General features: G+C 39.4%; 1 protein-coding gene across 5 annotated transcripts in view; it reads left to right on the forward strand.

Annotated features, from left to right (window-relative positions):
* tmem94 (transmembrane protein 94) overlaps positions 1–17,857 on the forward strand; it is a 116,306-nt gene that overhangs the window by 239 nt on the left and 98,210 nt on the right. For 3 of the 5 annotated variants that reach the window (XM_061908619.1, XM_061908622.1, XM_061908623.1), the window contains exons 2-5: positions 6,195–6,573; positions 7,046–7,165; positions 11,767–11,894; positions 12,297–12,433. In XM_061908619.1, coding sequence (XP_061764603.1) covers positions 6,550–6,573; positions 7,046–7,165; positions 11,767–11,894; positions 12,297–12,433 — 409 coding nt within the window. In that variant the 5' untranslated portion in view covers positions 6,195–6,549. Of the gene's footprint in view, positions 1–4,622; positions 4,689–6,194; positions 6,574–7,045; positions 7,166–11,766; positions 11,895–12,296; positions 12,434–17,857 lie in introns of those variants that run through there. The other 2 variants (XM_061908620.1, XM_061908621.1) reach the window with 2 other exon arrangements.

Here is a 17,857-nt window from a genome sequence, read left to right on the forward strand (position 1 = left end):
CAGCACTGCGCACGGTCAATAGAGCGATGATTAACACGTCAAAAGACCAGGACAAGTCGCTCTTCAAAAGGATGCCTAAACGACACCAACATCTGTACAGCTGTACAGGGATAGATTTGAGCCTAAAGAGAAGGACTGTAATGTCGGCGAAAGGACGCTATTATATGCGATTATCTCGATTTACTAGCAACATCGATTGTTTACCCCGGAAGCTCCAGGTAATTATTTGTCGGTCGTGTTATGCCCGAGTGTGTGAATGTTGTCTGTCTATCTGTGTTGGAACAAAATGGATACATGTATGATACAGCAGAGGATTGGGAGAATGTCATGTGGTCAGATGAAACCAAAATAGAATGTTTTGGTATAAACTCAACTCGTCGTGTTTGGAGGAAGAAGAATACTAAGTTGCATCCCAAGAACACCAAACCTACTGTGAAGCGTGGGGGTGCTTTGGGGCTGCTTTTCTGCTAAGGGGACAAGACGATTGATCAGTGTTAAGGAAAGAATGAATGGGGCCATGTATCGTGAGATTTTAAGCCAAAACCTCCTTCCATCAGTGAGAGCTTTGAATGATTGACCAAATACTTATTTTCCACCATAACTTACATATAAATTCTTTAAAATTCCTACAATGTGAATTCCTGGATTTTTTTTTTCACATTCTGTCATCATTTTAAGTGGGAGAACTTGCACAATCGGTGGCTGAATAAATACCTTTTTGCCCCACTGTATATCTTGTAGGGGTATAACGGTACACACAAATTTCTGTTCGGTACGTACCTTGGTCCAGGGGTCACGGTTCGGTTCATTTTCGGTACAGTAAAAAAAAAAAAAAAAAAAAGTTTGGGTTATTTATTTAACAAATTTGCTCAATCTTCCACCAAAAATATTTTTCTTAGTGGAATATTTGATTTGAAGTAATCGGAAGCTTGGATAGGTCAATAATTCATAATAACATTGATTTTGATTCAATATTATGTTTTGAGCAATGACCGTTTGAAAGAACAAAAAACAGCTTTGTTTTATTAGTCAATGTTGCAACTTTTTCTAAATTACATTTAACCTTTAAGCTTTTTTATTTCACTTTTGTTTGTTTTTGTTTATTTTAATAGTATTTTTAGAATGTGCCGTGGGCCTTTAAATCATTAGCTGTGGGCTGCAAATGGCCTCCGGGACTCAGTTTTGACACCCCTGCTATAGATAATAAAAAATAAAATCTGATAAATCTATGGGTAAAAAGCAGAGCCTGGCGATGCATGCGCGGTTATCATAATTTTCTCTCTCTCTCTGTCTCCCCCTCCCTCACGAAAGTTGCCTGCGCACACATTTTTTGTTTTGTTTTTAACCCCTTCTTAACCCTGAATGTACATTGAAAACACACGTAACTCTAACTTAAAATGCCAGACATTTGAGGCATTTAAGAAACTCCACCAGTCTATTGTAGCCCGCGGTCGCTGCTAGCATGCCGTGTGTTGTTATTTTTTTTTTGATTGATTGAAACTTGTATTAGTAGATTGCAAAGTACAGTACATATTCAGTACAATTGACCACTAAATGGTAACACCCGAATAAGATTTTCAACTTGTTTATAAGTCAGGGTCCACGTTAATCAATTCATGGTGCCTCGGTGTGCATTGTTTACTCAACGTGCGGTGCGCTACTTTATATGTCAGTGTGGAACTCGTTCGATACACCTCCGAACAAAACCAGAGCCCCCGTACCGAAACGGTTCAATACAAATACACGTACCGTTACACCCCTAATATCTCGATATTTTGCCTTAGTATTGAATGAACACTTGATGCATATAATCACAGCAGTATGATGATTCTATGTGTCTTCGTTAAAACATTTTTATTCATACTGCATTAATATATGATCATTTTAAACTTTCATGCAGAGAGGGAAATCACAACTAAGTCAATTGACCAAAAGTGTGTTTATTAAACAGTTATTATGCAGTGGCACATTCATGTCATTTCCAAAACAGAAAGTGCAAGATTGTCAGAGACATTTTAAAACAAGCTATTAGTGCACTTTTGTGCATGATGTCACTGAGATGACCTATCAAAACAACACTAAATTAAAGTGCAGTTTTTGTACAGAACGCCACTACAATAGTTTAAAAGAAATAAAGTGCACGTTTGTGCGTGCTGTCACACAAGATATTTAAATAAGTGTCACATAAAAATGAGCTGCATATCAAATAGTATATGTCCGACAGTGTTGATGTGGAAATAGTTGCTTTGGCATGTTGTGGGTGTGGCACCCAACGGAGATGTTGACATGCAGTTTGAAGCACTCTTCCTTCTCTAGCGGGTGACATTTCAAATGATGCTACAAATTAGCAGTGGTGCTACTTTTTGTAGCAGCGCTTCTGCCGTATAATTGTTCAACATGTTCCCGCTTGAAGTCAAACCACCACCAGACGATGCACCCCGTGCTGTTTTTCTTGGGAATTAATTATTCCTTCATTTGTTACCAGATTCGCACCTTCTCTCTCCTATTACCCCTCGCAACACACCGTTAGCATCACAGCTAATGTTACCCATGTCGCTACCTCTCTGCTAGGGTAGGGCGTGTGATGTTGCATGCGTGACGTGTGTAAGAAGGTGCGCTTGTTTTAAGTCTACGTGAGAAGGAGAGACAAGAAAAAGGGAGAAACGCATGCAGTGTAATGCCCGCAGCTAAAAGCAACTGTATAAGAACCTATTTTCGAATATCACGATATAGTAATTTTTTTGTATCGCAGAGACAAACCCGCAATATATCGAGTCTATCGATATATCGCCCAGCCCTACAACTAAGTCAATTCAGCAAAAGTGTATTTATTAAACAGTTATTAAAGGCCTACTGAAATGAGATTTTCTTTTTTAAGCGGGGATGATGATGATGATAATGATGATGATGATGGATTAGATTTAAATTTCGCTTTTCTATTGTTAGATACTCAAAGCGCTCACAGAGAAGTGGGAACCCATCATTCATTCACACCTGGTGGTGGTAAGCTACATCTGTAGCCACAGCTGCCCTGGGGTAGACTGAAGGAAGCGTGGCTGCCAGTTTGCGCCTACGGCCCCTCCGACCCCCACCAATCATTCATTCATCATTCATTCACCGGTGTGAGCGGCACCGGGGGCAAGGATGAAGTGTCCTGCCCAAGGACACAACGGCAGTGATTTGGATGTCAATAGGTGGGAAGCGAACTTGCAACCCTCAGGTTTCTGGCATAGCCGCTTTACCCAATACGCCATGCCGCCCAGGTCCATTCTATGCGTCATACTTGATCATTTCGCGATATTGCCATATTTTTGCTCAAAGGGTTTAGTAGAGAACATCGACAATAAAGTTCGCAACTGTCATTAAAGTTCGCAACTTTTGGTGCTGATAAAAAAGCCTTGCCTTTACCGGAAGTTGCAGACGATGACGTCACAAGGGTGAGGCCTCCTCACGTCCCCACATTGTTTATAATGGGAGCTTCCAGCAGCAAGAGCTATTCGGACCGAGAAAACGACCATTTCCCCATTAATTTGAGCAAGGCTGAAAGATTCGTGGATGATGTTATTGATAGCGAAGGACTAAAAAAAAAACATAAAATAAAATTTAAAAAAAGTAACAAAAAAAAAACGGCGATTGCATCGGGACGGATTCAGATGTTTTTAGACACATTTAGGGTATTTTGGGGAAATCTCTTATCTTTCTATTGTGTTGCTAGAGTTTTAGTGAAATCAAATAGTACCTGATATTTGGAGGGGTGTGTCCACGGGTGTCTTGAGGCCAGTCTCTGAGGGAAGTCGACGTCAGCTGCATGAAAGGCGCAAACTCAACTGATCTCCAGTAAGAGGCGACTTTTTACCACAATTTTCTCACCGAAACCGGCCGGTTGACAAGTGGTCGGGAACCATGTTCGCTTGACCGCTCTGATCCACAGTAAAGCTTCACCTTCGGGAATTATAAACAAGGAATCACCATGTGTTTGTGTGGCTAAAAGCTAAAGCTTCCCAACTCCATCTTTCTACTCTGACTTCTCCATTATTAATTGAACAAATTGCAAAAGATTCAGCAACACAGATGTCCAGAATACTGTTTAATTGCGCGATGAAAAGAGACGACTTTTAGCCGCAAATGGGGCTGCGCTAATATGTCCTGACAGTCCGTGACGTAATTGCAATTTAGTAAACTAAACCGGCTGTATTGGCAAGTGTTGCAATTCTAATATTTCATCATTGATATATAAACTATCAGACTGCGTGGTGGGTAGTAGTGGGTTTCAGTAGGCCTTTAAGCAGTGGCACAAACATTCATGTCATTTCAAAACAGAAATTACACGATTGTCAGAGACATTTTAAAACAAGCTATTAGTGCACTTTTGTGCATGATGTCACTAAGATAATGTATCAAAACAACACTAAATTAAAGTGCCCTTTTTGTACAGAACGCCACTACAATAGTTTAAAACAAAGAGAGTGCACTTTTGTGCATGATGTCACACAAGATATTTCAATATGTGTCAAGTACAAATGAGCTGCATAATAGGAAATCAAATTGTGTACGTCCTTCGCTATGTGGTAGGTTCCTGCGGACATTATATCCTTCTGTTGTGGACTATTTTTTTCATACAGTGTTGATGTGGCACCGAACGGAGATGTTGACATGCGGAGTTTCAAGCACTCTTCATTCTCTAGCAGGTGCATTTTCAAATCATGCTACATATTAGCAGTAATGCTCCTTTTTGTAGCAACGCTTTTGCCCCACACTTGACAAATTATGATTGTCTGTTCAACATAGGGCTGGGCGATATTGGCTTTTATTAATATCACAATATTATTATGCCATATTGCGATATACGATATATATTACGATATTTTGCCTTGGCCTTGAATGAACACTTGATGCATAAAATCACTTCAGTATGATGATTCTATTTGTCTACATCAAAACATTCTTCTTCACACTGCATTAATATATGCTACTTTTAAACTTTCATGCAGAGAGGGAAATCACAACTAAGTCAATTGACCAAAACTGTATTTATTAAATACTCTTCATTCTCTCACGGGTGACTTTTTAAATGAAAGAACAAATTAAAAGTGTTGCTTCCTTTTTTTAGTAACACTTCTGCTGCATACTTTGCATATTGCTGTTGTCTGCTGAATATCTTCCCACTTGAAGCCAAACCACCGCCAGATGATGGATCTCCTGCTCTTTATTTTGGGCATTCATTGTTCTTCCTCCATTTGTGATCAGTTTCGCACCTTCTCTCTCTTGTAATGTCAAAAGCTCTGCTCTGCTCTGCTTGTACGACCTGCCTCAGCTAACGTTAGCCATGCTGCTACCTCTCTGGTCGGCGAGAGCGTATGACGCTAGACGCGCGAGAGTATGTGATGTATGTAAGAAGGCGGGCTTGTTTTCCGTCTCTGTGAGAATGAGAGACGAGGAGTGAAAAACGCCTGTTGTGTAATGCCCGCAGCTAAAAGCAACTGTGTGAGAACATATAATCGAATATTACGATATAGTCATTTTCTATATCGCACAGAGACAAACCTGCGATATATTGTTTATATCGATATATCGCCCAGCCCTAGTTCGACATATTCCATCTTGAAGCCAAACGTCCGCCAGACGAAGGATCCCCTGCTATTTTTCTTGGGAATTAGTTCTTCCTCCATTTGTTACCAGAGTCGCACCTTCTTTCTCTCGTATTACCACTCGCGCCACAGCTAATGTTACCCATGCTGTTACCTCTCTGCTCTGCGAGGGCGTATGTGAGAAGGAGAGACAACAAAGTGAGAAGAGCCTATACTGTAATGCCCTTAGCTAAATTCAACTGCGTGAGAACATATACTCAAATATCACGATATAGTCATTTTCTATCTCGCACAGAGACAAACCCTCAATATATTGAGTATATCGATATATCGCCTAGCCCTATAGTGCACTCACAGCAGTAAAACCAATACATTACCATAATTTGTTTATATTATCCCATACTTATCTTTAATTATAATTGAGAATTACCTGATGTCACTGCCTTTCTTGGATATAATTTATTGTACGGTATTACAACCATTATGGAGAGAGAGATTGATTGATTCCCATCATCTTTATTTAATGTTCATTTTATTTACACACAGCATGTTGACTTGGGAGTCTATTTAAAAAGTTGATTTTATTGTTGTGTATTTTTTCCACAGACCACTCTGCTTATAAAAACCAGAACATTCAGATGCAGCACAGGAGCAACAACTAAGCAAGCCAAAAAAAAAAACTGGATCACAGTTTTGCGGCCTTATTTCTACTGTCCGGGGAAGGTTTGGATGTGTCTCATGTCACACTGGCAAAGGAGACAGGACAGGGGTTGTCGCTCTGTGGAACACCAGGGCTGAACCACCTCAGAATGAGTCAAGCTTCCACGCTGTGAAGGCTGACAGGTCCAGAGTCCTTATAAAAGGCTCAAGTGTGCAGTGATCATATTTGCACCTCACAACACTGACAGAAATCTGTATAGTGGATTTGGCTTGTTGAGGAACATGTGGTGTGGCTTCTGTTATGGAGCCAAAGGATAAAAAGCAGGTGAGTGTAGTTGCTCAGTTAAACATTTGCATGTGCTCTCAAATTTTTAAGCTCTGAACCAATCCAGTTTGGTTTGAGATAACCTATATAAATAAATCTTACCAAAATGAGTAGCTCTCTACCAATTTGATTTTGTAAAAATAGCTCTCACAAGAAAAAATGTGTAGAGGCATCCAAAACTGTGCAACCTTTCGTACAATTGCGTTAACCTTATAATTTGATGCTTTGGCATTGTTTAACTCAAGTATCCAAGATTGTAACAACATATACTGTATGTCAAAAAATAAGACAATCATATCATATGTCCTCTTTAAGGACAACTTACCCAGGGAGACATTGGGAACTCACATCCAGAAGTATTCATTGTTCCCTGGGATACTAACTGTTAGTGTAATACATTGCATCTATGTTGTAGTGAAAACCTCAATTGTGATGAATCCGTTAGTTTTTTAAAGCATGTACCATTTTGTAGGAGGAAGAGCCTGTTACTTTGGGCTTGTTGACTCACCAGGCGTTAAGAAGACTCAAGGATCAGCTCAGCGACCTATTGGACCAACACCAGAAAACTGAATGCAGGCGGACATCTACTCAGGTGAACACACACAGTAAATTTGTTGATCTTCCAAAGATTTATTAATTTTAAAGAAAATGATAAAGGCGCTGATACCCACATTCTGCCAAGCTGGTTGTTCTCCTTTATTTGTCATGTGATGAACTATTGATGCTGGACTACTTACCAACTTAATTTTCATTTATTGTCAGTTTATTGACTTACCAAATTTCCCTCAGGCGGCACTGCATAAAAAAGCGACATCAGTGTGTAAAGTATATCACCACATGGGCACAGGAACACTTCAGAAAACCACTGTCAGTTTCTACAATTTATCGTTATATCTGTAAGTGCCAGTTAAAACTCTACTATGCAAAGCGAAAGCCATTTATCAATAAAGCCAAGAAACGCTGCCGGCTCCGCTGGGCCCTAGCTTATCTAAGGTGGACTGATGCAAAGTGGAAAAGTGTTCTGTGGTCTGACGAGTCCACATTTCAAATTGTTTTTGGAAATTGTGGACGTCGTGTCCTCAGGACCCAAGAGGGAACAAACCATCCGGATTGTTATAGGCGCAAAGTTCAAAAGCCAGTGTCTGTGATGGTATGGGGTATTAGTGCTCAAGGCATGGGTTACTTAAACATACAGTATGTAAAGGCACCATTAATGCTGAAAGGTACATACAGGTTTTGGCACAACATATGTCGCCATCCAAGCAACATTATCATAGACCCCCCTGCTTATTTCAGCAAGACAATGCCAAGCCACGTGTTACAACAGCGTGGCTTCGTAGTTAAAGAGTGTAGACTGGCCTGCCTGTAGTCCAGACCTGTCTCCCATTGAAAATATGGAGCACAATACAAAGCCTAAAATACCACAACGGAGACCCCGGACTGTTGAACAACTTAAGCTGTAAATCAAGCAAGAATGGAAAATAATTCCACCTGAAAAGCTTCGAAAATTGGTCTCTTCAGTTACCAAACATTTACTGAGTGTTGTCAAAAGGAATGGCCATGCAACACAGTGGTAAAAATGGTTGTGAGTGTTGCTGCCATTACATTCTAAGATAATGATTATTTGCAAAAAAAATATGTTTCTCTGTTCGAAAATTAAATATCTTGTCTTTGCAGTGTATTCAATTGAATATAAGTTGAGAAGCATTTGCAAACTTCACTGGTTTTGGGTTTTGTACACTCCAAGATATTATCAATAGCTAATGACATATTTTTTACCACTTTGTAGTTTAAGTTTTTCACCACATATACAGCTACTCCTCCTCTGCTCTTGTTGGTTCTGTTGATATAATTTAGTTCATATCCTTCCAAGTGAAAATCTATTCCTTTTTTAGCATCTATCCATGTGTCTGAGATAGCGATAACTTTTAAGGTTTTCTTGAATTGTTCACAAAATGATTCACATTATTGTTCTTTGCATATAAAGTTCTGCTGAAACCCACTACTACCGACCACGCAGTCTGATAGTTTATATATCAATGATGAAATATTAACATTGCAACACATGCCAATACGGCCGGTTTAGTTTACTAAATTACAATTTTAAATTTCCCGCGGAGTTTCCTGTTGAAAACGTTGCGGAATTATGACGCGTATGATGACGTGTGTTTGTGACGTTATTGGTTGGTGGGTACATATTAGCCCAGCACCACACGGCTAAAAGTCGTCTCTTTTCATCGCACAATTACACAGTATTTTGGACATCTGTGTTGCTGAATCTTTTGCAATTTGTTCAATCAATAATGGAGAAGTCAAATAACAATGCTGTTGGTGGAAAGCGTTGGATTGCAGCTGCCTTTGGCACCGAAACACAGCCGGTGTTTCTTTGGTTGTTGTGAAGCTTTAACACAGAGCGGTCAAGCGAACATGTTTCTCTAAGTCAACCAGCAAGTTTTTGGATGGGAAAATTGTGATATTAAGTCTGCTCTTACCGGAGACTTGAGTGGATTTCGCGACCTCATCCTGCAGCTCAAAAAGGCAGCTGTGATCTTGGCTCCTCGGCTTCTCTCAGAGACACTGGCGTTAACCGCAGCCATATGACTTTATAATCTCACTAAAATACTAATAACACAATAAGCAGATAAGGAATTTTCCAGAATTATCCTAGTAAATGTGTCTAATTACATCTGAAACTCTCTCACTGCCGGCGCCTGGAGCCGTCGCCCTTTTTTTTTTTTTAGTGCTTCACTCTAACTTTTCTCATCCACAAATCTTTCATCCTCGCTCAAATTAATGGGGAAATCGTCGCTTTCTCAGTCCGAATTGCTCTTACTGCTGGTGGCTCACATTATAAACAATGTGAGGATGTGAGCAGCCCTCACACCGGTGACGTTACGGCGGTCACGCGTACATCGTATGCTACTTCCGGTAAAGGCAAGGCTTTTTTATTAGCGACCAAAAGTTGCAAAATTTATCGTCGATGTTCTCTACTAAATCCTTTCAGCAAAAATATGGCAATATCGCGAAATTACCTGCTATCCCCGTTTAAATAAGAAAATCTCATTTCAGTAGGCCTTTAAATTAATAATCGACAGTATCCGTTATACTGTTCGTCTGTATAATAAAAACAATTATTACTGGTTTGTAATAAAAAATTGTATCTTAAAATTTATACTTAACTAATTCCGGTCTTATGTGATCTATGCTGCTGAAGGCTATCAGTTTTATATATTTCTGTTCAGCAATCTTTTGTGTTGCCTCTTCTTGTTTGGTTATCCCTTGGAGCATTGCAATTTTGTAGTTGAATATCAATGTTTGTTTTCCGTCCGACGTCTGCCTCACAATACGAAGGTCCTGAATAGTCGTGGATTCCTGGGCTCCTTTTGTGTGGAGTTTGGATGTCCTTCCTGTGACTGCGTGGGTTCCCTCCGTGTACTCCGGCTTCCTCCCACTTCCAAAGACATGCACCCGGGGATAGGTTGATTGGCAACACTAAATGGTCCCTAGTGTGTGAATGTGAGTGTGAATGTTGTCTATCTGTGTTGGCCCTGCGAGGAGGTGGCAACTTGTCCAGGTTGTACTCCGCCTTCCGCCCGATTGTAGCTGAGATAGGCACCAGCGCCCCCCGTGACCCCAAAGGGAATAAGCTGTAGAAAATGGATGGATGGATGGATGGTTGCCCTGGGAGTTCTATAATATTCGTCCAGATCTTGATGTTTTTGACAACGAGGACTCATGCTTCTGCACCCCCATTTAGTTTAATTTGGATTTTGCAGTTGGCGCTCCCGCGAGTTCCCTGAATTTTTCCCCCGTTTCCTCAAGTCACATGCTTTCTTGGCGATTTCAGCATTGTGTTTATTTTGGTTCTGCCTTATTAATGTGTATATAATGCTTGTTTTGCTTTAGTTCATATTCAATTAATATGAGGTCCATGAAACACAATTTCTTATCCACAGTAATGTATCTTATCAATCAATCAATCAATGTTTACTTATATAGCCCTAAATCACTAGTGTCTCAAAGGGCTGCACAAACCACCACGACATCCTCGGTAGGCCCACATAAGGGCAAGGAAAACTCACACCCAGTGGGACATCGGTGACAATAATGACCCAGTGGGACGTCGGTGACAATGATGACTATGAGAACCTTAGAGAGGAGGAAAGCAATGGATGTCGAGCGGGTCTAACATGATACTGTGAAAGTTCAATCCACAATGGATCCAACACAGTCGCGAGAGTCCAGTCCAAAGCGGATCCAACACAGCAGCGAGAGTCCCGTTCACAGCGGAGCCAGCAGGAAACCATCCCAAGCGGAGGCGGATCAGCATCGCAGGGATGTCCCCAGCCGATACACAGGCAAGCAGTACATGGCCACCGGATCGGACCGGACCCCCTCCACAAGGGAGAGTGGGACATAGAAGAAAAAGAAAAGAAACGGCAGATCAACTGGTCTAAAAAGGGAGTCTATTTAAAGGCTAGAGTATACAAATGAGTTTTAAGGTGAGACTTAAATGCTTCTACTGAGGTGGCATCTCGAACTGTTACCGGGAGGGCATTCCAGAGTACTGGAGCCCGAACGGAAAACGCTCTATAGCCCGCAGACTTTTTTTGGGCTTTGGGAATCACTAACAAGCCGGAGTCCTTTGAACGCAGATTTCTTGCCGGGACATATGGTGCAATACAATCGGCAAGATAGGATGGAGCTAGACCGTGTAGTATTTTATACGGAAGTAGTAAAACCTTAAAGTCACATCTTAAGTGCACAGGAAGCCAGTGCAGGTGAGCCAGTACAGGCGTAATGTGATCAAACTTTCTTGTTCTTGTCAAAAGTCTAGCAGCCGCATTTTGTACCAACTGTAATCTTTTAATGCTAGACATGGGGAGACCCGAAAATAATACGTTACAGTAGTCAAGGCGAGACGTAACAAACGCATGGATAATGATCTCAGCGTCTTATGAATCTTATGAATCATTATGCATGTGTTTGTGCTTGTTTTTTTAAATATAACTTGGTTAAATGAGTTTATTAAAATAACTTTTAGAAACTTTTGAGCACATTTAAAAATAGTGTGACAATAATGATAACCGTTATCATTTTTGCCACGGTAACTGTAATAACACATTTTCATACAGTGAAATCCCTTATCTGGAAGGAGCCAGCAAAACGTATAACTATTCTGTGTTTTTTCAGGAAAACTGGGTAAATAGTTTCCTTTACCATGGCAACCGCCACTCCTGTCTGCACTGGCCAGGAGCTGCTCTCACTATTTTGGTGGCACTGGGACTCTTGTCTTGTTATGGCAGCCAGCCAAAAGGCAGGTAGGTTCTTCGTTTTTCAATGGTCTTTTGTAATAGGTTCGGATCAATTAAGTTAACTGTAAGATATTTTGGATTTGTATCAAGCCTTCCTTTTTTGATCTTTTCTTTTAGACAACTACATTTACAATTGAATTAAATGCGTCTATTACTACATGTATTGCTTTTTCTGCTCTAAACCTTCTGACATCACGTGAATTGTATCTCTAACCAAAAACTTTAACCTTGCATTGCGGCGGACTGCAAAGACTTTGACTCGTTTTTTTTGGTAAAATTACATAATTTCTAGCATGTATAAGACTGCCTTCCAGCTAATTTTAGATCATCATTTGCAATACAAGTTGTTCCTCACTTAAGATTTTATTGATAGAATTTTTTTCACTGCAAATGTTTCTACCTTTTCAGTTTTGGTATTGAGCTGGTCAATGCGACTGCTGTCATCGTCCTTTTGCTGGCGAATCTGCTGCTGGTCAAACGACAAGAGCTACTCAAAAGGAGTGAGATGGTCCGTCGTCTCAAAAGCATCGTCATACAGCTTAGTGGTAAGTCAGACATGTTCGGTTCAGTTTTCTCTCAAAACACACACACCAAAGAAATAATGCAGGGTCCTTCTTCATCTGTGTACTGTATAGCCTATAACTACTGCACGGGGTCTATTTTATGTGTAGTTAAACAGTATAGCCTCATTTTGTTATCGATGCAACAGCATAAGGCACTGTGTATGTGTTTGTGCGTTATGAGCAAAAGACCAGTAAATGGCTAATCTTATCTCTCATTCTTATTTATTACAATTTGAATTGAATGGTGCCCAGAACATACAGAGTAGCAATGAGAAATAAAACAACTGCGTCGGTATTTGAGAGGCATTCAGCTTGGAGAGAAAATTTGTTTATATTGAATTTCTCAAATGCTGTCTGATGTAATGGGTTTCATAACTTTCCACAGCTCATTCTTGTTGTTAATGTGTTACAATTGTATCGGCTTTGGTTCTTGTGTTTATCGTGATCATCATCATCAATTGTAATTTTGGACACACCTTGTTTAACAGAAAGATCAACACATACAAGACACAAACAAAAATGTTCATCCACTGCCATATACACTTAAGGCCGCAGTGTTTCCACAGACTCGAGTAGAACATAACGTTGGTCAGAGTATGTTGGCCTACACTTGCATCGTATGTGAGGTTGCAAAGCACAACAGTACAGCGTTAACAAACATCTGTTTGACCACTGGTCCAGCAAGGCAGCTTAAGCAGCATTCTCATATCATTGAATGCCACCTTCATACTGCTTTTTTGTAGTGAAGTACAATATGCTTTAAAAAGTTAAGATATTGGGCAGATAGAACACTTACAAGCAAGTATTTTGGATTGTGCATACTGCAAACACTGTTGCCTGTCCATGAGTCTGTCATCTGACAGGTCAGTGGATACTGTATTTAGTGTGGGGCTGGGCGATATATCGATATAAACTATATATCACAGGTTTGTTTCTGTGCGATATAGAAAATGACTATATCGTAATATTCGATTATATTTCCTCACACAGTTGCTTTTAGCTGCAGGCATTACATTACTGGCGTTTCTCACTCCTTTTCGTCTCTCCTTCTCACAGAGACGTAAAACAAGCCCGCCTTCTTACATACGTCACATACTGTCGCGCGTCTAGCGTCATACGCTCTCACCGAGCAGAGAGGTTGCAGCATGGCTAACGTTAGCTGAGGCAGGTCGTGCAAGCGGAGCGGAGTTTGTGACAATACAAGAGAGAGAAGGTGCGAAACTGATCACAAATGGAGGGAGAACAATAAATGCCCAAAATAAAGAGCAGGGGATCCATCATCTTGCGGTGGTTTGGCTTCAAGTGGGAAGATATTCAGCAGACAACAGCAATATGCAAAGTATGCAGCAGAAGTGTTACTAAAAAAAGGTATCAACACTATTGATTTGTTCTTTCATTTAAAAAGTCACCCGTGAGAGAATGAAGAGTATTTAATAAATACAGTTTTGGTCAATTGACTTAGTTGTGATTTCCCTCTCTGCATGAAAGTTTAACAGTGGCATATATTAATGCAGTATGAAGAAGAATGTTTTAATGTAGACACAGAATCATCATACTGCTGTGATTATATGCATCAAGTGTTCATTCAAAGCCAAGGCAAAATATCGTAATATCGTATATCGCAATATGGCATGAAAATATCGCGATACTAATAAAAGCCAATATTAGTTTAGTTTATTGTTCTTCGGTCAATGGTCAACAAAACAAAAAAACAGTTGTACATTCATAGATTTAAAATAAAAAGTTGTACATTCATAGATTGAAAATAAAAAAATGTTACAGACCGAAAGGGTTTAGGCTGAAGTTAAACACTTATTGCGCCTAACCCTATAAACAATTTCAAGTACAAAATAAACTTCTGAAAGTTATAAAAAGTCCTTTGCACAACTTATTATAAATACACATTATAAACAACATTATAAACAACATGAATGTAGTTCAATTTTATACACAGTACAGGCATGTGAAATATCCCTGTGTACATATAGACCTTTGGACTAATTATATATACAATATATACAAACAATTGTACTTCTATTTTTATTTATATCTCATGTTTAATTTTTAATTAACATTAATCATAGTATTAACTACAATGTTAATTCAAGAGTGATATATTTTTTCAAGACATCGCCCAGCCCTAATGTAGGGTCCCAATTATATCATTTTATCACAGACTTTAAAGATGTGGCCTGACAAAGTCAGTGTTCAGTGTCTTCTTTAGTCCTAATGATCATGATATTACTTTTTTTTTTTTTTGGTTGAGCAAGAGCCTTAACAATTACTGAAGACCGTGTGTACAGAAAATCACTAAATTGTCAGTATCTGGTGGTTTAGGGTAGTTTTGCCAACCTGACAGCCAGTCTTACAATTGTTTCACAACTAAGATAAATCGTTCATACAGAGTGGTACCACAACATAAGTATTTTCAGCTATGAGCTGTTTCTCTTTTTTTTTTTTTTTTGATTGACTTGCGAGCAAAGTTTAAGCTACGAGCCTCCACGCTACTAGGGGGAGTAGTAAAAGTCAAAAGAACGTCCAAAAATTTGTCTCAAAACATCCGGTCTCCTCGCAATAGTCTAGCTACAGATCGACATATCTTTGTTTTCCAACCATGGGAACTGAGAAAAAAAGACTGTCAAGTACTAGCTGAGAAAAAGAAGCAGATATTCATTGAATCAAATAAATATATACTATCATGTACGACGAGCGGCCGACATTGCTACGCAGTTTGAGTCTAGCAATGCTTGTCTGCAATGTTTTTGCCAGCTTTTGCGCTGGCAAAAAACGTCAAAAAAATACTTTTTGAGTCACGCAAATTTGGAGAAGGTATGTTTTACGGAGAAACAGGAAGAAGGAGCAACACTTTTTCGAAGTTTACTCTCACAGCAGACAACCATTGTTCAGAGTGGTACGTCTCACAAGATCTCCCCGCACCTTGACCTTGTGGGCTCAGTCAGGGAGAGCACTAGAGGAACATTTTCAACCACCAACATGGAACCAACATCTCTGCGGACCACAGCAAATTTGCACAGAAGACAATTATTTTCACAGATATATATCATTCTGCAGTGTATAATGCAGCATTTTAGGTGTGGTTACCAATTGTTAATTTCACTTTGGTTTTGTTTTATGTTGGGTCAAGCGGGAGGAGTCGAAGCCCCGCTTTACTTTGTACCTCTTGCTAGGTGTACTTGTTAGCCCCGGTATAAACTATTTGCTTGACTAACAGAATTGCTATTGTGACATCCAGTGGACACATTTAGAACAACAGTTTTTTTTAATTTAAAAATGCAGCTAAATTTTTCACTTTTTAAACTCATCTCGTAGGCTGCGTGGGCCTGATCCGGGGCCGCATGTTTGACATACTAGTTTAGACGGTATTTTCACATACTTTGCGGATTGTAGATACAATAGGACATGGTTTAATGCAGTGGTTCTCAACCTTTTTCAGTGATGTACCCCTGTGAAATTTTATTTAAAATTCAAGTACCCCTTAATCAGAGCAAAGCATTTTTGGTTGAAAAAAAAGAGATAAAGAAGTAAAATACAGCACTATGTCATCAGTTTCTGATTTATTAAATTGTATAACATTGCAAAATATTGCTCATTTGTAGTGGTCTTTCTTGAACTATTTGGAAAAAAAGATATACAAGTAACTAAAAACTTGTTGAAAAATAAACAAGTGCCCTCTTTGGGGATTGCAATAAAGATCCATCTGGATTCCTGAACTTAATTCTAAGCATTTCTTCACAAAAAATAAATCTCTAACATCAATATTTATGGAACATATCCACAAAAAATCAGGCTGTCAACACTGAATATTGCATTGTTGCATTTCTTTTCACAGTTTATGAACTTACATTCATATTTTATTTAAGTATTATTCAATACATTTATTTCTAAAGGGTTTTTGAATTGTTGCTATTTTAAAAAAATCTCATGTACCCCTTGGCATACCTTCAAGTCCCCCCAAAGGGTACGCGTACCCCCATTTGAGAACCACTGGTTTAATGGATACAATGAAACACAATCAAGCATATCAAGTCAACTCGACTTTCCTCTCTACTGGTACTTTAAGATAAGAGTATTCCGAGTTACGATCTTGATTGTGGAACGCAATGTGCTGGTAGATTGAGGAGGTACCCCTGTACTGCAAATACTGTATAAATTAAAAAGAAAAAGAGACAAAATACTACCTTGTGGAGGAGATGAAACCGTTTTTCCATTTTAGACAGACTGCTGAGCATGCCAAAACACTCAAATTCTCAAAATTTTTGTAATTGCTCTGAAGTGCAATTGTACAACACATGTTCATGATTTACATGATCAAAGCTTTTGAGGCATCAATAAAACATACAAATTGTTGTATAAGTTTTTTTTTGGGGGATGTGACTTTTTTTTGCTATACTTAAGGATAAAAGGTAAAATATACATTATTGTCATTGCGCAAAATTGCAATTTTCAGCACATACCCGTTAAAGAGCAGCCTGGAGCCGCTTTGCAGGGACGGCGAACAGAGTTCAAATCACCAGGTGTTGTTGACGGAAATAATTTGTTGCGTCTTTCCTGCACTGTCGTCCAGTGGAATCTTGAAGCAACAACTTTTCCAGGTCGCTTGCAGCCAGGGAACGCAATCCATATTAGAATGTTTGTTTTTTGAGCGGGCAAAAACAAATTTAAACTTTTGCCTTTACTTATCTATTTCTGGTCCTTAAATTCATCATACTTCACCGTGCAGAAACGACAGTGTCTCCAAGATGTTGTTCAGAGTATGATTCAGTAGAGCTCGGCAATATGACTGAAAACTATAACACAATATACCTTGTTTATACGGATCGATATCGATAATTACTGATACTTTTTATGACTTATTTAAGCTTGCCAATAAATACAGTAAAACAATTTCCAGCTTCCCAAGGGTGCTATTTATCACTGGAGAGATTGTCTGGGAGCCAGGTAGGAGGAGCTAAGGTAATAAAATTGTTAAAGTAGATTTGAAGGTCGTTGCAGATTTGAGGAACCACATAGCAGTAGTGTATAAGTTATTGAACACTACACAATAGTTTGGGAAGCAACTAATTAAACCGACACATTTGAAGTGTCAGGAGGTTGCTGCACTGTCTGCATTAAAACCAACAAAACTAAATGCAAGTTTCTATTATTAAGTTGATATATCAAGATATTACAGTTTCTCTTCTCACGCCATGGAGTGAATTCACAGCCAGATTGAAAGATGGCACAACCACACTAGTTGTGTCCGTGTGTGTGTTGTTACAAATCATTGGTCTAAGCGTACCTCAACAGACCTATTGTCGGGTAAAGTGAAGGGTATTAACCCTGACGAAAACATCGGCCCTGGAGGGAACGTTTTCTTTGCGTCCCCCGACAACAGTCTAGGACCGG

The sequence above is a fragment of the Nerophis ophidion genome, linkage group LG08 (genome assembly GCF_033978795.1).
Source record: "Nerophis ophidion isolate RoL-2023_Sa linkage group LG08, RoL_Noph_v1.0, whole genome shotgun sequence".
Classification (NCBI taxonomy): domain Eukaryota; kingdom Metazoa; phylum Chordata; class Actinopteri; order Syngnathiformes; family Syngnathidae; genus Nerophis; species Nerophis ophidion.